The sequence below is a fragment of the Grammomys surdaster genome, unplaced genomic scaffold (genome assembly GCF_004785775.1).
Source record: "Grammomys surdaster isolate TR1022 unplaced genomic scaffold, NIH_TR_1.0 126391, whole genome shotgun sequence".
NCBI classification, from domain to species: domain Eukaryota; kingdom Metazoa; phylum Chordata; class Mammalia; order Rodentia; family Muridae; genus Grammomys; species Grammomys surdaster.
Genome location: NW_021621185.1, coordinates 11,907,716 through 11,930,535, shown reverse-complemented (window position 1 = coordinate 11,930,535; position 22,820 = coordinate 11,907,716). Strand labels below are relative to the sequence as shown.

The window sequence follows — 22,820 nt, the reverse complement described above, 5'->3', positions numbered from 1 at the left end:
AGGGAGAGGGAGAGAGAGAGAGAGAGAGAGAGAGAGAGAGAGAGAGAGAGAGAGACTGGATCCAGAATGAACTTTTGACAGGAGCCTAGCATAACTGTCCTCTGAGAGACTCTACCCAGCAGCTAACTGAAACAGATGCAGAAAACCACAGCCAAACATTGGACAGAGTTCAGAGACTTTTATGAAACAGTAGAGGGCAGTATTAATGGCTCTGAAAGGGATCGGAACCCTACACAATATTTAAGTGTTCAAATGTTAAAATGTTCAAAATGCTAAAAAAATTCTAAAATTGTAAAATACATATATGTATATGCATATGTATATGCATATGTGTATATCAACATATTTTTACCGGCATTATTTTATCATTCTGTTTTATGGGATAGGATACTATTTTTTTAAAATATAAAATCTGTTTCTATATTTCCAACAAATTATTTCTTGGTCCTTTCCATTTTACCCACATAACTAACTCACTGTTTGTGACCACAGCTGTGCTTCCTGTGTGCCTAATCTTTGTATGAAGATCATGCAGAAATGCCTATGAAAATGTGGATGAATATTTTTTAACTTTTATAAATTCTGTTGGCAAATTTGCTTTTCTGTTGTAATTAGTTCTTATATAGTTGTATTATGAATTTAAAATAACAGTGTATAGAATATGAAGTATATAATTTTTCAAATGTATACATATACAGAAGAGATAACTAAAATTAAATAGTTTCTCAGGCTAGAAAATTGCATATCTTGATATCAATAAAAAAGAATGTTCTGAAATTTTCTAGACAATGGTAGCTAGAATGTTTTACTGTATTTCTCTAAAAAGCAGCATGATGCATTTAATTAAAACATTAAGATAGTACACAGTCAAAAGTGTTAGGCACAACAAGCTTCATTACATCTGAGGAAAGAAAAAAGGAACACATTTATAAAACCAGATATACAACTGACAGTTAAAGTAATTGAAATATGACTGGCTTATGAATCTCTCAATTACAGTGGGCAGGGTAATGTAACATTTTGGCATTCTCATTTCTCCACTCTTATCTGTCAATTCACAAAAGTAGGTAACCTTCAGGATCTTTGCAATTTCTTTCTTAATGCAGAAGGAGAACACTGCTCTGACGGTTTCATGATTCATATCGACACAGAACGAAATTTAAGTGAATACTGGGATTATAACTTATTCAATTTCCACTAGCAAAACACAAAACTTCCATTGCATTTCTAAGTATTTAAGCATGTCAGCTGTTTCTCAGAGCCAAGTTGTGAATTATGTTACAAATAGAAAACCCTGGAGATGGGCAGGCACTCAGAACATTAGCAATGAGACACACTGTTTCCTAAATCAGGAGCTTGAAGTTGCTGGTAAACCAGAGGCACCACAGTTTAGTGCTACCCCATGGTAAAGTAAGCTTGTGTCTATTTACTGTTTATTCATCTGTAACAGTGGATAATTAAAATAAGATATAAATAATATGATAAACTTTGTCCTTATACTCTGTATTCCTCCTAAGACCTTCAGCAAAACTGTCAAATAAAAAATGTACTTCAGAATCAATTCTGTAATTTACCTTAATTTTTTAACCTTCAGAGTAGGTAATTCAATTCTGTAATTCTATATTTTTGCATTTCTAACCCATCCTGAATTTATGGAGTACTGGTCTAGTCTTTGAAATGCCAACAGTCATTTTATGTATCCCAAATCTAGTTATTTAAAAAAAACCTATAAAATCATATACTGGGTGCCAATAATATGTATAAATAGGAAAATGAAAACAAACAACAAACAATTTTGTGATGTTTTAATGATATCTCCATTGTCTCTGTGTGAACAGACATGTGTGAACATTTTAGCCACAGGGTTCTCAAGAGAAATACTTTCTGCATCTTTGCAATACAATTTAATGGATAGAAATTTACATTAATACAAAGTGTTAAAAGGCAACCAGTATCTAAATAAATAAACTAAATTTGTGATTAAGCTTATCTTAAATTCTTATATTGAAATCAGAGACAGATTTTGAGGAACATGTGTGCGTGTGCATGTGTGTGTGTGTCTGTGATGTAATTTTAATAAATAAATAAGTATAAAATAATTATTCTACGGCTCGTGAATTGGCTTTGTTTTGTATATTATATCCTGAATTACTATTTATCCCAAGAATATCTCCACTAACCTGGGACCTCTCGGAGCACCCAGAGATTCAGCCACCAACCAGGCAGTGTATATAGGATGATCTGTCTGCCTGGGTAGAGTCTCTCAGAGGACAGTTATGCTAGGCAGAGAGATTGGAAGATTCCCTAGATGTTGCTCTAGGATTCCATGTCTCTTCATTGTTAGAGCTGCTTTGTTGAGGGAGTTGTGACTGTTCCACAACAAATGTGGATGTATTCCTTCTGTGACATAGTCTGGTATTTCAGTTCTATCTCCTAAACTTCCCTGCCTTTGCCCTGTTTCAATCTGGATTGATGTCAACCACAACTTCTATTTTCTGTAGGTCTCACAAGTATTAAAGCATCAATTTAAGTCTAATATATTATAAGCAACCTTAATCAACATAAAAACAAAATCCAACCTTTTATTTCTTTTTAACCTTGCTTCATTGTGTTTTGATCCCTTTGTCAGTAACTATATACTTATAATTTTTAAAAAGAGCATTTGGAAGAAACAATGTGAATTGCTTCAGAAAGCTACCAAAGTTCTTGGATTTGAGTTGACAAAAAGCAAGGGAAACTAAACATTGACAAAGAATTTGAATCTCAAAGAGTGACTGTACTTTCAAAAGACAAAACTGAATCAACCAAAATCTCTAAAACCTAGAAAGTATCCAGGAGGTTAACTTTAAATATAGTCCTAACAATTTGAAACTGTCAACCCATAAACGATAGCAGAAGGATAGCTAGCTATAAATATTTTCTTCAATTCAGTTGTTCTTGAGAGGAAAGAAAAACTGTGTTCTTAGATAAAAAATGTCACTAAACTTTTGAATGGCTACACAACAAGTTAAAAAAATTATATAGCATTGATCTTTAAGTGTCACTTAAGAACAGCTTGAACTACCTTAAGAAACCAAGGTTTTTCATGTTTCTTTAATTTTTACATATGAGAACATATATCTATTATGTATCTTAACTGATCTTATAAATAGGAAAGTTAACAGACAAGAAGCCAATGTCTCAGGAATTAAGAGATTTCTCAACAAAATTGAGTGTCAAAATCTTTCATTTAGAGTCAATTAATGAATAAAATTTATGATAAAAATCAGTAAGAATATATTATATCAAAAATTGTTTTCTAGAAATAAAATGTCAGTCAGGCAGTAGTGGTACATGCCTTTAGTCCCAGCACTTGGGAGGCAGAGGCAGGTGGATTTCTGATTTCGAGGCCAGCCTGGTCAATGGAGTGAGTTCCAGGACAGCTAGGGCTGTAAAGAGAAACCCTGTCTCAAAAAACCAATCAACCAAACAAACAAAAAGAATAAAATGTCATACCAAGATTTAGTGTATAGTTAGTATGCAAATACTAAATATATATCAAATACCTTTGAATAGAGATATATAGGGATATATAAAATGACTATTCACATTGAAAAATATCACCCATGTTATCATCAAATAACAATATACCTAATTCTAAATGGACCCCATTTTTTTACTATATTAAAAATGATAAATTATTGTTATAAGCATACTTTAGAAACATGGAGTGATCTCCAGCCAGTGAGTAGAATGACTGGATCTTCTGAAGATGTCCTGAGGGACTCTATTTACCTCTGAATATTCCATGCTGTGACTCTCTCATTATGCATGAAAGCCAAATGAGGAACCGAAGACTATTGATATATTTTTAATGCACATCATTTTCAAACACATCTGTTCAAGTGAATTATAGTAAAGTCCCTAAATATTAAAAAAAACCCTATGACCAAGAACAGAAACTAAAGCTATATTGTAGTCTTTGAGTCATAGGAACTTAAGAAAGATGCTCGATGGATTTCAATATTGTTTGTCTAGATCATGGTTCCAATCACTGTTTTCCCCAGAAATGGCAATATAAGCTTCCACGAAATAAGAAAAATGAAAAATATCAAAATAGATGTTTCCCTTTGATTCCTTAAACAAATACATGTTGCAATCTACTACATGGCAGGCACCTTTCTAATATGGGATAAATTATTAGGTGAAGCAGTTGTAGCATCAACCAGTCAGCAGATGATTCCAACAGTTCCATTGTAAATTAAAGAAATAGTAATGATTTTTTTTGGTAATCTATATATTTCCTCCCGGCTTCTATTTTAATTGTCTAAGATTAAGCAGTAATACCTGCTATTATTCATTTGATCAGCAATATATTTGAGTGCCTACATGCTTAAAATACAACTTTACAATATTGTTATGTGTCAAGTATATCTCAGTCAAGCATATATCGTTCATATACCTGAGGTGATGAGTATAGGACAGAGAAATGGGTCGAACAGACACAGAAGAAGGTAGGGGTATTTTCTGTTGTGAAATATGGAAACCATAGACTTGGTATTGGAGATGAGCAATCATGAAAAAGCTTTCTGGTCATAAGAAATGAATCAGGCAGGATATGGTAAAGCACCAAATGTGGAAGAAGAATCGCAAGTGGTGAGGTTCGGCAAAATATTTGGTGTATACAAGGATACAAATGATACCAAGAAATGTTACCAGTCTCAAAGCATGCCATCAGTCTGGCAGAGCGTTAGGTTCAGTTTGTAAATGTAATGAACTGTGCCACTTACTGTGAGCAATGCAGGAAGCATGCATGTATAGTAGACCTCTCGCTGTTAATAAATTGATATTTTATAATCAACATGTCCAGATGTATGTAAGAGCCTCCCCCTGAACTGTTCCCACATAGATTTGCTTTACTGATTGATGTAAAGCATTCCAAAATGGAGGCACCTGGGAGTTCAGCACAGTTGTGAAAGGGCTTGTATTCAGAAGCACCAGTTATGTGACAAATTACTTTGGGTGGCTCTCAATGTGAACTTGCGTTCTCAGGGCATTTTTGTCTTCCAAGGATAACTCTGGTCTTGCATACTACTCCAACACTACCCAGTGCCACCTTACATTATTGCTCTTGCAGGATTCAGTCCTTTGGCTGTTCAACTGATGCTTATGAAATTCTTTGATTTGCTCTGTACAGATGTAGTGATAAGGCATGCACGCCTTGGGAAGAGTGGCAGAGGATGTGCTGCACATATGTGAATAGTCAGTCACTCCAGGAAAATCAGTGTGCTCACTCGGAAGCATGCATCAAGATGCAGACAATTAGGAAAGTGTCAAATCACTATCTAGGCAATCTTGCTGGGGACCTGTGCTCCTTACTCTTTAGTATTTCAGATAAAGTGTGTCACCACAAGCAAGGCAGCATTAACATATTCACTATTTCTAGGACAACTGTAGATGACAAATCGAGGCTGTCATTATATATGCACGGGTGTCTTTCTCCCAGTAAGTATTTGGAGTAGAACATATACACCTGAAGATGCAGAGGAATCTTGCAATAACTTTCAGGTGCAGTCTAACTTTGCTTTCCACATCAGTCACCTGCCTACTCTTCTCTGAATGGTGATTAAATTCTCCACTTGTGATATTTTTTTATACTGCTCCAAAGCTCTGCCTTGAAGTTAATTGAGTTACATGAGTTCTTTAAAATTATCTAACATTTATCTATAAATCATTCTTTAAAAACTGAAGCAGTTTGCATAACCATCAAAAAGACCATGAATATTGATAACCTCAAAAATAAGAAACTAAACAATGTTCCAAAACTCATTAGGCAATAAACGTTATTGTCGGATAAAGTAGTCTTTCTTTCCACATTAAGTTCATAAGCTAAGAAAGGCACATACTTATTTAAATGTTTCCTTTTGGCACATACTTACTTAAATGTTTCGTTACTTCAGAGACAAACATCATAGCAGACACACTATTATTTTATGACGCATAAATTTATTGATTAACAGCAATATATTCAGTTAATAAATATATATAAAAAGTTACTATAACCTAGGTTCTTTTAATCTGCAGAGAGAGTAAAATATAAGCAAATTAACACTTTATTCTAATTTTGTAGATAGACAAAAAGGAAAAAAAAAGACACACAAATACAATAGAAAAGTCTGTGTCATGATTCAAGCTTTAAAATGAGCAAACTGATTTTTCTGGAGTGACTCTCTTTGTATGTACAGCACATGTTAGGCCACCGTTTCCAGGCCCTGTATAGCTTATAACTACATCTGTACAGAACAATTTGAAGAATTTTAAAAGCTCATTGGTACAATGTTGTGGGTAATGAAAATACTAATGCTAAAGCTAATAAATAATAATTTTAATAACACTATTACAACTACTACTAATAGTAATAATAAAAGAATGTTGTATCAAGAGGTGTTACTGAATAGCATTTTATTGGCTGTATTGGTTGCCACATTTAATTGTAACTCTTTTACTGAGGCTAATATCAAGATAAAGAACAAGCATTGTGGTTAATAAGTAAAGAGCAAAGTGGGTAAATGTCACAGATGTAAAAGTCAGAGAGTGAAACATAGTGTGTCGTGATAGAAGAAGACAAGAAGGGACCAAAAGAAAATCAGAAGAAGAGGGATGGGTGTGTTTGTGAAGGTTTTAGTGCTGTGCAGGGTCATCATGACCGTGAAAACTCTTATGAAGAAAAGCATTTAATTGGGGCTGGCTTACAGTTTCAGAGATTTAGTCACTTATCATCATGGCAGAAAGCATGGCAGCATTCAGGTAGACACGGTGCTGGAGAAGGAGCAGAGAGTTCTACATGTTGATCCACAAGAAGCAAGAGGGGAGTGGATTTGTTTCATACTGGCCATAGCTTGAGCATTTTAGGCCTCAAAGCCTGCCTCCACAGTGACAAAGTTCCTCTAACAGGACCATACCTGCTCCAATACGGCCAAGCCTCCTAATCATGCACGAGTCTATGGAAACCAACCATATTCAAACCACCACAGGAGGAATAAATGGACAGGAAGATCAGCAGGCCCAGCCCTTTGGGTCTCAGCAAGAAGTTTAGATTCAAATATACTAGGTAACTGGAGGTGGTTTTGAACACAGAGATGGCTTATTGTAATGGCTAATTTAAGATAATTATTTAGAGTACCTGTAGTGGAGACAGATAAGGGGAAAGCATACAGACAGCAAAACTTATAGGAACATGTAAGACCAGAAATGGTGCTTTGATAGAAACTGCAGAAGAGGATGTACAGAAACTGGATAGTTTTTAACAAATCACAGAAAATAGACACCAGCCTCAGATAAATCTTCTGAAGAGGAAATAAGAACAGTAGCATGTACGGGTTGTCTTCCTCTCCTGATTGTTTAGTATGTGACTGACTCTCCCTTTCTCCACTCTCTCCCTCTCACACATGCTACTGTAAGGGAACGGACCACAATTAGACCCTACTTTTGAAATCTAATTTAGTAGTTCTATAGAGATTCTATAACTAGGTCATATATAATCAGTATTTATTTTAGTACTGCTTTCTTCTGTCATGTTTAAAGAAAAGAATATTTTGGAAAACCAGTGATTGAAATGATGATGACTAAATAACATGATTATACAAGAGCACTTTCAAATATTTCAAATTGCCTGGGCATTATCACCTGGAATCTAGTAGTAATTCGTCAACCCAGTGAGTTCTGCTTAAAAAGCAGTATCAGCTGACCCTCATCAATATCTCAACTGGACTCAGAATTATCTCAGGTACTGAGATCGCCAGCACTGTTTCCAAAGATGTTTAACGAGAGAGAGGGAGAGAGAGAGAGTAAGAGAGAGAGAGTGAGAGAGAGAGAGAGAGAGACAGAGAGAGAGAGTGACAGACAGAGAGAGACAGAGAGAGACAGACAGACAGAGAGCCCAAACTGGTATAGCTGGTAAGGAATGTACTGGAGCAATGGAATAACTATCAATGGAAAAGTGAGTAAGCAAGTTGAACATCAACCTTCATCTCTCTGAGATTCATGACTGTAGCTATCCTGTTATCATCCTGTTATCAGTTGCTGCCTTCTCAGTGATGCCTTCCCTGCTGAGGCAGACTTTTCCACTCTCAAAACGTAAGCCAAAATTTTCTCTTCCTACATTCAGTTTCCCTTTTATTATCTATATGGCCAGATACAGGAATGAGAAAAGTAACTCTAATTGGGAAGAAACCAGGGCTTATCACAATCATTAATTTAAATCTACAGGACATGCTAAGGCACATAAGTAACACCTGGGAAATATGGGTTCTCATTTCACGTAATGTGCTTGTGTCCATCTTTCTGATAAACTGTATTTATCCTACTACAAAAAAGTCAAGACATTTCTTCACTTCCCACTTAAAATCTTTTTTCTTTAGATGATCAACCATGATTTTTTTGTTCAGAACTGTTCTAACTTGTGCTATATAAAATTATTTAAACTCCCTGATAAGCAAAGGGTAATTCATCTTCAAAGTATATTTTGCCTTAAATTTCTATGGATATATAGGCTGTGATATGATTGCCAAATCAATAAGGAAAAATGAGAGCAAAAATAAGTCAAGTTACATTCTAAAAGGCAACACTGGTAAATATTCGCTCAATACAATCATGATGTCCAGACACTCCATTACAGTGTAAATTATGCTTCTTTCCCCCAAATGATTATTGTATTCTAGCTTGTAATTATATTACTCTTGATTTACATACTTTCTTTGAAACATTTTCTTTAAAGTGGACTGCACTGTACAATTATAACTCAGCTAGCTTAAAAGACAAAATGATAATGTATCTAGTCAATTGATTTTTATGGTTGTTTCTTAGCTGAAAATTATAGCCGTATTTATTTATTTTATTTATTTATTTATACTCCAGAGTTTTCACTTTACACCAGCATACAAACAACTTGTGTACTTACATTAAAAACCAAACCAGCAAGTGTAGTATAACACTTCTGATGAGAAGCTTCTTTAGAATTCGTGTAAGCAAACACTCATTTGTAGCTGGCAAGGAGTAGCGTGTGAGGTACCAGAGTGCAGTAGTAGGCAAGATGCAGTCTTATATTTGATAAAAATCAGCATGGTGTGGTTAATGGTTTTATGTTTCCTTTTTATAATATTTTATTGCTTTAGAATTTTATACATGTGTATGTTTTCATCAGCACCCCATTTTCTTCCTTACAATTCCTTCCCTAAGCACTACTACTTTTCTTTCCCAACTCATGTGTGTCCGGATCCTCTATTTTAAATCCACTGAATCCATTCAGCACTTCATGTATTACGTGGATCTAGAATCGTGAACGGATCCAGATAGAGCCTTTCAATGGACCCATCCCTGAAAAAAACCTTCCTCTCCCATTCCCAGAAGCCATCACTTGCTCATAGCTTCCCATCTAGGTAATGGAATTTATGGATTTCAAATAGGTGTAGTGAGGGCCAGTAAGATGGCTCAGTGGATAAAGATATTTGTCTTCATGCTTTACTACTTGAGTTTAATCCCCAGAACCCATATGTTTGAAGGACATATGGAGAAATCCACTCAGGTCATCTTCTGGCCTCTATATATGCACCATAGCATACATGTGTCCTCTTTCCCAAATAAATAAATGTAAAAGAGATCAAATTACAAAACTCAGTATTATAAAAATCATCATACATAGAAAACCACTGTTTTAATATGTGTGGTGATATTTATAATACTTATTATTTATGTATATGAAATGGCTACCTAAATATATATTTTATGTGTTATATATCCTTTTAAAAATTCTAGGCTATATCTGTCATACTGTAGAGAGTAAAATAAAGTTCGTAATAACACACTCTGGAAGTGACAAGAATATGTTGTCCAACATATAGAAAGAAGTTAAATAGCGAGTAATTTATGTGCTACTAAAGTTCATTAGCAAAATGCAAATATTTATGAAATCAGTGTAATCCATGTTAAATTAGTCTCCAAATATGAACATGTAGATTGCTATGTGAGTCTTCATTATCCTTCTGTCCATGCTACCGCATCTGGTAGCTTGTCTTGTCTTGAAGGTTCTATTCTTGTGATGTTAGTATCTTTTTTTTTCACCAGCAGTCAAGATCTTTCTCAAAACAGTGATTAGCTGACTTACTCTCTAACACTCTACTCTCCCAATGTGTATCTCTAAAGCAACACAGCAAATTTCAAATTCTGCATACGAATTTTAAGACCTTTCATTACATAGTCTTTTATTTTCTGTGGTTTGTTTTTGAATCTTTCTGTAACTATGCATTCCATTCAGAACCCCTGAAATCTCTACTCATTGACTGATGTGACTAGAGTTCTGGCTTTATTCACATCTCTATGGAAATATTAATAGATACAGAAAATTGGTTTACCAGGATGTAAACACCACTCACTTTCCTCCACCTCTTAATCCCCATTCTTGTTAATTTACATTGGTACTTGATATTATATGCTATCACATAATCTTTTAAAGTTGGAAGTTTTATCATGATGAAGTCATCTATACTGCAGGAAACAAGACAATACTTTGCCTTAGCACACATTATCAGTTTGCCTGAGCCTTTTTCATTTTCAAAACTAACATTGTAACAGTAGGAAAACATTAACATTACTATAATATATCAATATCCCTTAAATGATATTGGTTTTGTATATATAATTTTTCTATACAATTTTGTCACTACATAGAATTGATAATCTATCATAATAAGCTGTATGTTGAATGGTTTATGTTGCCCTTTATAACTATGTCCCTCCCAGCCAATATCTGCAGACTATTCATTTCTACTTCTAAAATTTTCTCATTTCAAATAGGCACTGTGTGTGTGCATTTTGTGGTTTGCTTAACCATTAATTTGCTGAAGGTCATTTGCACAGATTCTGGTATGGAGCTATTGCAAATTAATCTTCTATGAGGTTACACACAGATCTTTGTCTAGACTTACTTTATTTCTCAGATATTAATGCATGAGTGCAATCACTTAGCTATGTGGTAATGCATGTGTTTCAAAATTTATGATCCTTTTCCCCATTAGAGGTTCTGGGACCAGAGAGACTTGATTACTGTGACTTATTGCTGTATTTTCATGTACAGAACAATGCTTGGTGCAATGTGAGAAGCATGGACTAGTGGCTTTGGCTGCTTGTGGAGGCTGATTTTATGTGCACAGATGTTGTTTTTTAAAAAGTAAAGATTAATTATGACTCTTTAAAACTTGAATTCTAAGGAAGCTAGTTGAGGTGATAGTAAGAAATACATTTGTATTGTCTGACCAGTAAGTAGCCTGAGGTAGCTATTTGACCATTGTTATAGAGCAAGTCAGGCAGGAAGGCTGAACATCTAGATTTTTTAAAGGGATTCGAATGCTCTAGACACAGCCACATGACTTTCTAATCTAACAAATGAATAGTATCTATGGAGGACTAGAAATTCCTTGTTGTTTCTTCAGGCTATATAGTGTTTTAATTGACTGGGTGACCAGAGCAGAGAAGAGAGTAGTCAGCAACTTAGTAGTAGGTCTTTGGTTGACTCTCTAAGAAAAGCAGGAGAAAACATTTCTCATTGAACACATATAGAATCCTGGGCAAGTAGGAACACTCTTCTTATGAAACAATGCCAAATGTATGAATAAAGAATTTTTTAAAATGACAAGGGAAGACTTGGAGGAAGAATGAAATCATACATGAGTATAGAGATGGGTGAGAAAGCACGGAAGTAATCTGGAAGTCAAATGTAGTATCACTTGAGGCTGGAGAACATGGAAAATTGGATCTTATATGGTTTTAAAGCATCTCTATTCCTGAAATATTTTTTATAGAATTATTTGTGAGTTGGCCCTAGAAGCTCAGGTCTATTACTCTGAGGAAACACGCCTTCATGGGATTGACCTTGGGGGTAAACTAAAGAACATCTTTCTGTTCAGAGTGTATTACTGTTCTGGCAGTCAAATGCTCTCTTTTTTAATAAGAAAATGAATGAAAAATGATTCATTGTTGTCTAAATCACAATTTAAAATTATATTGGACTTTGTGTATATCAGATAATTTCACTTGAAACATCATAAACTTCTATTTATGTATGGGAATTTCTCTGTGCACATGTTTGTTGCCTATGTATATCACACAATACCTGTGTTGGTTTCCAGACTATTAAATAAAACAAGAATCTAAAAATTCTTTAGAATTCTGCTTACTATGGATATACTAAAGGTTATGAACTCTTAAGAAGGGCAAACTAGTACCTCTTACTTTAGTCTTTCCATCAGGTATGAGTTACTATGCCATAGAAAGACTTGCTTTATTTTTTAACAATGATGAAATTAAAAACAGCACAATTCACCAATTGATGGTATTGCACATCCTGAATGGACATCTGGCTCTGTATTCTAATGTTGGTTTTTCTTTCAGTGCTTTGCTGTTTAGTTTCATTAAGGCACTGAAATCCTTATGGATTGTTCTAGAACTCTGTTTATCATCTTTTTTCAACTGAGAATTATATGAGGAGATTTACCATTATATTAGAATATCTGGAGTGAGAAACAGGCTTGCATGTTTTTAAGGCGTCCTCATGTGATTTTAATATAAAAGCAAGGCTGAGAACCAAACTTCTTGAATCTTTTGAATTTCTTAACCCTTTTGCTTGTTAAGTAGATGGGTGATAAGGAGTCACATACATTCACTAGAGTCTCTGTGGCAGGCCAAAGTCGTATCCACATCTATATAGATCACTACATGATTCTTATGCTTCTTAGAAACTCAGGACTACAGAAATAAGCTATCTCACATAAGTCTATAGCCCTAAGTGAGGAGAACAAAAGAAAGCCAAGTTCAACCTTGATAGTCAAATGTCAATGAAAACTCTTTTTTGAGATCTTTATATTAGAGCAATGATCACATTGATCCATCAAATTGAAAAGCACACACACACACACACACACACACATGTATACATGATTTTTCATAAAGAAGTCAGAAATACACAGTGGCTAACAATCAAAAAAGGAAAACTCCAGCATCTTCAACAAATGGTGGTAGTCAAACTAGATGTTGGCATATAGAAGAATGAAAATAGATCCATACTTATTACTCTGCACAAAACTTAAGTTCAAGTGAATGCAAGACCTCAACATAAAACCCATACACCCAACCTGATAGAAAAGAAACTTGGGAATAAACTTGGGAGCTTTGGCACAGGAGAAGACTTTCTGAACAGAACACTTATAGAGCCGACACTGAGATTTACAAGTAACAAATAACACCTCATAAAACTGAAAGCAAAAGACACCATCACTTGGACAAGCAGGCAGCTCATAAATGGGAAAAGATTTTTATCAACTTCACATCCAATAGTGTTTAATATTCAAAATATGTAAAGAACTCAAGAAACTAGATACTAATAAAACACATACTCCAATTAAAAATGGGGTGTAGATCTAAACAGAGAATTCTCATTAGAGAAATCCCAAGTGACTGACAAACACTTAAATGATCAACATCTTTAGCCACCATGGAAATGAAAGGAACTTTGGGGTTCCATCTTGTTCCTGTCAGAATGGCTAAGATTAATAACACAAGTAATTGTTCATGCTGGTGAGGATGTAGAACAAGGGGGAGCCGTCCTCCATTTTTGGTGGGAGTGTAAACTTGTATAGACACTATGAAATCAGTGTAGTGGTTATTTGGAATCGGCATACCTAAAGACACAGCTTTACCACTGTTGGGCATATAACCAAAGGACTCTCTGTCATTCCACAAGGACACTTGTTCAAATATGTTCATTGCTGCTTCATTCATAATAGCCAAAAACTAGAATGAACTTAGATGTTCCTCAGGTCAAGAATTGATAAATAAAATGTGGTATATTTACACAATGAAGTTTTACTCATCTGTTATAAACAATGGCATCATGAAATTTGCAGGCAAATGCATGCAGCTAGAAAAAAAAATTCCTATGTGAGGTAATACAGACCCAGAAAGACAAATGTATTCACTTACAAGTAGACATTAGCTATTAAGCAAAACAAAAAAAAATCTCCCTTAGGAGAGTCAATAGAATAGGTTCTACAAGTAGACTAGTGACTGTTGGAATACAAGTAGCAGTAATCAGATTGGGGACAGGAATGGAGGGAGGGAATGTAGGGAGAGACAGAGCTGAAATTGGTTAAGTATTTGGGGAGCAAGGAGTGTGGAAACCTAGCTTGGTTCTGCTCCTTGTCCTCTGTGTATATGTTATGGCTGTTAGCTTGGTGAGACTCTTAACGGGTGGCCAGTGATATCTCTTATTCTTTTACCTGCTCTTCAGATTCTTTTCTCATGCTGGCTTGCCTTGTCCAGCCTCAATCTGAGGGCTTTATCCTTGCCCTAGTCTATCTTATTCTGTCCTGTTTGTCTGTAGTCTCTTGGAGGCTTCCTTTTTACTAAAGAGGAACAGACAGGGAATAGATCTGGGGGAGATGTGAGTTGGGGGTAGCTAGGAGGAAAGGAGAGGTGGCAGAAACTGTGGTTTGTATGTATTGTATAATAGAAGAATCTAATTTCAATTTAAAAAAAAAGAAAAAAAAGAAGCTTTCTAAAAATTTTGAAGTTTTCATTAGGGCATACTGGTTCCCAGTTTAATAGTTGAAATGAAAAACTTAGCCATGCTAAAATTAGGAGTGACCAAAGGTAAAGAGAGAAGTTCTTATAGAAAAACGTAAAGCTCCATTTGAAGTTTCTCCTTGCTATGCATCATTTTTAAATAATAAAATTAAAATATATCAAAAGAATATATATAACTATCAGTATGAATCTCCATCATCTTTTAAAGCTTTAGAGCACCTAGCTATAAAAATTTCAAAATGAGTGTAGAGACCGTTTAACAAACATCTTTTGTCAGAAGATAAGGTATTTTATCCCAGTGTTTGGAAACATCTTATTTCTGGTGCATAGCACAGAGATGTCTCAGTAACAATTTGATCAGTTAAAATATTGAATGAAGCTAAGAATGATAAAGGTAGCAACTGGACATTTATCTGTTATCAAGAACTATGTAAAAAACTGGGTTTAATTCATAATCTTCCCTGTAAGTACTGCTTGCTCTAAGCATAGATAGATAATCTGTAAGTTAGTGGTCACTGTGTTTCATGAAGCTAAAGGTCACATGGGTACTTAAAACTAACATTACACTGACTGAGCAGTTTATACTTATGTCTTTAGGAATAGGCATCCACAAATATATATGTAACAAGCATTAATGAAATAGAGGCTATGGACTTGAATGAAAGCAAGAAGGATGCGGAAGGTGAAAGGGGAGATGATCTGATTATACAATTTACTTTACCTATAAAGTAAAAAGAATAATAAAACATTTCTAAGTCATTAGATCCAAGGCATTGGCTAAATTTCTGATTCTGTGGTGTAGATATAGGCCGGTCATTCATTTGTTTACTATGTTAAAACTATCATAAAAGCTCATAATTTTGAAATGCACTAGTAATTCAATTACAATATTTATAAAAAAATAAATATCATTGGCTCAGTAAACATGAATTGTTCAGTTTACAAAATGAAATGCACAAGTCCAGAACTGAGTACTCAGGAGCTGAGTGTGTTACTCCATACATTGATAACATAAAATTGAGATCAATCTCATTAACAGTAGGTAGCAAAATCTAAAAAGAGAAAATTTTATAATCTAATTTTTTTCAGACTAGCTTTCTCAGTTGTATAAGAAGTTACTAAGCTTTCTATCCTAAGCTAACCTAATAACATGGACCATGTCTTTAATGAGTTAGGCATGTAACTCCCTATGTTTGGCTTGTTTCAAGGCTAGCTTTTCTTTTCTTTTTTGAAGTGGAAGAAACTGAAAATTCTGTGTGCCGGTAGGGAAAATACTTCATTGGGAAGAGGGGCAGAGTCCTGGTAATAAAGAAATCATCCTTTTCAGAGGCATTAGATTTGTTACTAGGCAACAAACAAAATATGAGTACTTCTAGCATACTCAATGCAGCATCTTGTAGAAAACTCCTCGCTTACAAGTGCCTTTTAGAAGACTACTGTCTTGACAACTAAATTAGGCACCTAATACATACTGCAATTTGTATGCTTTAATTTACACATATGTTCAAATGTTGGTGTGTATATGTCACATAATCCTTTGTCATTTTCAAAGCAAATATAATTTGGCAGTTCCACATCAATTCTAGTACTTAATATTATTATAAAAATCTCACATGTTTGTAATTCCATCACATTTTCAGTACAATTTTTAAAAACCCATGTAATGGCTTAAATATGAAACTAAAAACAACAAATACCAATTAGAGTCTAGAACATAGTTTTTGACTCATTCTAATGAGTCTGCCACATAATAAGAAAGTTTGAATTTTTTAACCAAATTGAGTGCACTTTTGCCCTCAAATCCAGCAACTGCATGTCCAAGTTTACTTAAATGAGCTGAAAATGTATGTCCACAAAAATATAAAAATAAAAACCTGTACATGAAATGTCATAATACTTTGCTTGTTTTTCTCCAAACCAAAACAGCAAAGAAATCAAGCTATTTTTCAGTAGACAAATATACAAACAAAAGTAGTAAAACTGAAAGGAAATGAGCATCTTTAGTATTAAAAATATGAGCAACAAAGATATAGACTCTATCTTACAGACAAACCCTGAATTTATATTTTTAAGTGATAATCATCAACTTGAAAGGCAACACACTCTGATGCTAACAATTTAACAAACTGTAAAAGTCATAACCATGGAACCATGAATAATATCAGCAACTGTGTACTAACGAGATGAACAAGAAAGGAGATATATCTAGAAAACAAGGGATGTTTAACTAAGTAAAACTGTCTCATGTGGCTCTTTGATTGACAAATAATTTTATACTTCTCAAATCCCATGTAACTGCATGATAAAAAGTGTGGATCTTAGCATATGATATGGATGTTAGTAGTTCTTTAGAAAAACTTAGGAATAGTGAGGCAGAGATTTGTTTGCAACACTCAGAAGGCAGAGTCAATTTCAGACCAGTGTGATCTACATAGTGAAGTACTATATCAGAAGTCATGTACTTATAATGTAAGAAAAAATGCCAAAATTAGAACCAAATTATCTAGTAGGAATGACAAATGAAACTTAGCATATTCCCTGTTCATATTTTTTTGTAAACTAAAGCTACTCTAAATATATAGTTTACATAGTTTTAAAATTTTAAACCAATATTAATAGTTTCAATGCTGGGACTGGAAAAGATTTTTGCAATTTATATCATGATAATGTTTCTCCTAAATGTATACAAAACTCAGTCATGTATCATGAAAAATAAAGTTTTTGATTTCCTATAAATATATATTCACAGGCATATTTAATTCACATACTATCATATAGAATTTAATTAGCAATTGTTTTTATTTTTCTAATAAAATATTGTTATACTTGTTTGTATTCTGATGAGAGAAAAAGAGAGGATGTAGGTTTGGATGGCTAAGGAAGTAGAGAGGAACTGGGAGGATCTGGAAGACATTGGTTAGGAGAAACAGTATTTGAAAAGAAATATATTTTCAATAAAACAAAACACTATATTTTAATTGCATAAATAAAAATAATGTTACATATCAATTAAAATATTAATGTGGTATAATTACTATTATCAATCTATTGACTTTCAAAATTGTTTGACTTACAAAAAATTTAGTAAATGCTTTGCCTAATCTCTGTTGCTCTATAACAAGACATAGAAATCATTTCTTTTGTGTTGTTGTTAAAATGGTCATATCTAGATTATTAAAGTCTCAAGAAGGATTTTTTCAAAATTTTATGTGGATGTGTTGATCAAGTACTGATTTTTGTCAAATGCAAATTCTGACTCAGTTGATCTGTGGTTAATCTAACTTTCTAAAACACTTCTGGATGGTGCTGATATCACACCACACCTTGGGTAGCAATGTTCTTGGAAATATCTGGGCCATAAAACTGATATGAGAATGGAAAACCAGCTCAAATTTCTGTATGTCCAAGCAAGGGATTAAACAGCTCTGTTCCTACTTCTCCTCCTTGAAGAATCTCTCAGGGATCTAGGACTTATAAATCTGCTTTTCTGATGTATAATCCTTTTCAGTTCCACATGAAAGAGGAAGATTTGATAACCTTTGAGCCATAAGCAAGCTTCTATTTAGTCTTAATACTCCCCTGGCTTATGTGAACCCAAGGTTACCTATTTCTAGTTCAATTCCTGAATTAATATATTTTCAATTGGGGAAAGGTCAGAGGAATGAGTCAAGGTCAGTCATTCAATAACTGTAAAGGTCATGTCTCAAATCCCAATTTCTCAATCCAAATTCCATCCTCTTTCACCCATTTTTGTCTTTCTCCTATTAATCATACACGCCACAGGAGACAGACTGGGTAATTTAGGTACAAAAAATACCAGGTTTGAATTGAATTTCACAGCCTTGGGCTTCCCACTACAATTCCAGAGAGACATTTAAAGTTAGAGGTGTAAGTTACAGTAAAGGGTCAGTTTTTGTGCTTTAACGTAAGCTTTGGAATTCAGTTATAAATTGTGAATGTCCATCTTATTATATTATGAAATAAGGAGATGGAGAAAAAGACTTGCATGCCCCACTGTGGGGAACGGGAGCAAGAACAATCTTATACTCCCCCATCTCTAATGATGCACACGAAAGAGCTTAGCCAACCATAGGCAGATGGAAAAGTCCTCACATTGTTGAGAAACATATGATGACTTAATGCCACTGTGTGGCTACTACTCACTAAATATCGTGGGAAGAAACCAAACTAGCTTATACTGGATTAGGAAACTAAGGGCTGGAGATGTGAGATAATATTATATTACTGTTTAGACCTTATTCATTGAAAAGTGGTTTCAGTTTTCTAATATCTTTTTAAATCAATTTCACACCACTTCAACTATAATCACAGTAGAATGTTAAATATTAGAGAAATATGTGACATTAAGGATCTATGTATCTATCTATCTATCTATCTATCTCTCTATATATACATATATGTATATGTGTATATATACATATATATTATTTTCTATGTACCAATAATTAATGAATAGAAATTATTAACTTGAGTGGGAGCAAAAGAAGAGTAGCATGCAGGTCTTGAGGGAGGAATGGGTAAGATAACATAATTAAACATATTTTTGCTTATTTTAAGAAAAATTCCTTTGATACAATATTTTCTGATCAGGGTTTCCCCTTAACCAACTCCTCACAGATTCATTCCACCTTCCTAGCCACCCAACACCACGCTCTTTCTTTTTTGCTCTCTCTTTAGAAAGCAAGCAGATATAGACAAACAAACAAAAGTAGGATACAAAAAAAACAGAAATAAAGCAAACACACAACACATCTCACAAAAATAAAAGATAGAAAAACAAAATATATAAGCAAACAAACAAACAAAATACAACAAATAGACAAACAAAAACCAAAATAATAAGACAAAAATACAAAGTAATGCCCAGAGAAATATGAGGAAAACCATCTGCAAAAGACCACTAAGTTTGTTTTGTGTGGACCACTTACTGTGGCACATGCACCCTACATTTAAAAGTGATTAATATATCCAATGAGACTCCACTTGTGAAAACAAAAGTTTTCTTTACAAGTAGATGTTCTTTGCTGATAGAGTCTTACTTTGTAAGTGGTGGATGTGTCTGCACTTCTAGGTCTCAGTGTTGGGACCCTTCACTAGCTCCTTTTGTGTCAAGTCAACTTGACAGAAACTGGAGACATCTGAAAGGTGGGAACCTCAATTGAGAATAAACCTACAATGGATCATGCTGTAGGATACTTTTTATTTAGTGATTGATGGTGGAGGGCCTAATCTATTGTGAGTGGTGCCACCCCTCGGCTTGTGGTCCTAGGTTCTATAAGACAGCAGATTGAGCAAGTTATGATGAGCAAACTAGTATGCAGTACCTTTCCATGGCCTCTGCATCAGCTCCTACATCAGGTTCCTGGGCTGTTTGAGTTCCAGTCCTAATTTCCTTCAAGATTATCTACACCCTGAAGGTATAAGCCAAGTAAACCCTTTCTGTTGCAGGCTATTTGATCATACTGTGAACCCCTAGAGTATGAACTGGAAAAACCTTGCTGTGGTGTGGCTCAGCCCTAGCACACCATGTGGTATCTGATAGCACATCTTTCATACTCTGTATGCAAGTTTATAATATTTTTCCATGGGATTAAATGAATACAAAGACACTTAGGATTTCCCATTTTAGTCTCTCTAGGTTTGTTTGTAGTGTTTCCATGTGGAGAATGTATTGTGATCTTACCTCCAAGAAAATTAACATTGATACTTCTGACCTGGTGTTAAAAAAAAATGGATAGCCTGTAATTTGCCTGTTGAAGACTAGAGACTTAGAGATCATTCAAGGGAGATTGGGTGCTAGTCGTAAGTAATAAGAATATTTAGGTACTACAGAAAACTTCTCCAGAAGCTTTACAAAACTCCCAATTGTAGAAGGACTCTAGGAAATTGCAAGGTGCTTCCAGTGTCTAAGAGCTAAGACATGGTATGTTTGTTTCTAGGGCCTGGAAATCTGACTCAAGCTGATATATCAAGATTTGTTTCTATTTTCAAACCATTATCCTCAGGATCACTTTAGTATTCATCAGCAATATTCCCTCTCTGCTCTTTTTTCCCATGCTGTCTCTCTACCCCTAACCTTGTCACTCTAATCAACATTCCTCTTTCAGCACCCAGTCAGCCTGTGACCACCTCTGTAAGAACATCCTTCAGCAGCTCAGAGTACACTGTGTCCTGCATGAGTGCTGAGAAACAGTGTGTAAGGTCCCATGCCACTCATTGGGCATTTTTGTGTTTATTGAACTTTCAAAGATTTTCACATATAAATGTCAATATGTAAGGAGGAGAAAACTGGCTAATATATGGGGTAGAGTCTAGAGCATTCCTTTCTTGACCTTATTTTTTTCTTTGTTTGCATTGCTGTGAATCTAATCACCAGAATAATTGCTTGAATGGTTGGAGACTGTAGCGTTATGGACAAGTATGACGGGGAGAGATAAGTAATATAACATGAAGGCAAAATATTGTAAATTTCACTTAATAACAATGGAAAGGAATCAAAAGCATATTATTAATCAGATAAAGTATGGTGATTGGAGCAGCCCTCATTGTGGGTGCTGACATGTACTGTGGAGAGAGGTTGCATGAGACAAAATGCCCAGACTCTGTGCTTCTCTACATTTCTGTGACGTGACCACAAACAAGAAGGGTAATGACTTGTACACAATAGATCAATAAAAATAAAAGCACAATGAATATAAATAACTTACTGTGCTGACAGTGAATCCCATTAAATCCCCGAGGACATTTACAAACATAGCCTATGAATGTGTCTCCTCGATACGCTTCACTTATCTCACAGGTTCCTCCGTTATGGCATGGGTTGGGGACACAGGGACCTGAAAGACAGAGACAAATGCTTCACAATGCATGTGCTTAATAAAAGGTGCTTTTATCAACATTTTCACTTGACAACTTTGTTCTTGATAGTCGAGAGGAAAAGCACAGCTGTGTGAACTCTGATGAATGGCCTGAATTTGAATATGAGCACCATTATCTTTTAGCTATGCAATCTTGGGAAATTATTTAATTTTCCTCTTGCCTCAGTTAGGTCTTTTGAAAAATATTAATACAATAAACCTATCATTAGTGGTTACACTACAGTTGAAAAGAGTTCATATATTAAAATATACAGAACAGTACCAACCACATATTATGCATTAAAAATAGCCCTAATTCAATTATTATTATCAGAATTTCTGAATTGTAGAATACCTTCCACATGTTGAACAATTAATACTAAATTGCAGTTTCAAAAGAGCTTTTGACCTGGTTGATGCAAAAAGAATTTGAATCTACCAATATAGAAAAAGTCAAGTGATGCTTGCAGTAATTTATGAAATTTCATAAATTTGAGAATAACCTTAGGGGAAATACTGTTGTCCTTGCTAACCTGAGTAGGTCATGAAGAGTTGCATAAGGGTCCACGCTAACCATTTTGTAGTCTTTGATAATGTAAGTTCAACAAAGATTGAAAACTGCTGCATGAAATACTCTTTTTGAGGTTTCCCTGGGCAAAACCAGCTGTTAGCCGTGTGATTAGCTGGCAGTATCCAGCTCCTGCTCTGTAAGATCTGCTGCAACAATTCAGCTAAGGATCTGTAGGATCTGATGCAACAATGTTCACTCCAGGTCACTTCCCTGAGGCAATGACAAAGCACCATGTGGTATCAAACTGGGCCAGGCTTGCCTAGCACAGAACTCTTCAAGTGGATATTCTGTACTCTGGGATGCTCCACTGGTACAGCTGAGCTTTGCTGGGAAACCCTGTCAGTCTGAAGCTTTATGTAGACAATGCTTTCTTTTCTTACTTATTTTCTTTTTTCAGAAGTGACAGGCTGTGTCACAGTCTGAGGGTTTCTGATAAGAGCCCAAGCTGTTCTGATATTCTTTGTCCTTCATAAACAGGCAGTACAATGCTCTATACCACATTCAGTTTTCTAGAGTAAGTGCTGAGTGAAGACAGAACCAAGAGAAGAGATTCTAAAAGAGTCCAGGGAAGTCAAGGAACGTTTTCCTTAAGATAAAAAATGACCAAGGAACCAAAATAATTTGAAAAGATTAAAATGTAAGATCTCTGCCTTGTTCTACTAGAAGACAAAATTAATGACAAGCAGTGGGTCATTGAATGTCTCCCTGATGAACAATAAGTGAAAGGGAGTCTAGACAAGAAGGTGAATTTATTCAGA

At 34.8% G+C, this 22,820-nt stretch overlaps 1 protein-coding gene across 2 annotated transcripts in view; it reads right to left on the bottom strand.

The window, feature by feature from the left end:
* Edil3 (EGF like repeats and discoidin domains 3) overlaps positions 1-22,820 on the bottom strand; it is a 440,392-nt gene that overhangs the window by 229,510 nt on the left and 188,062 nt on the right. For both annotated transcript variants that reach the window (XM_028760126.1, XM_028760127.1), the window contains one exon: positions 21,342-21,470. In XM_028760126.1, the coding sequence (XP_028615959.1) occupies positions 21,342-21,470 (129 nt within the window). The remainder of the gene's footprint in view (positions 1-21,341; positions 21,471-22,820) is intronic.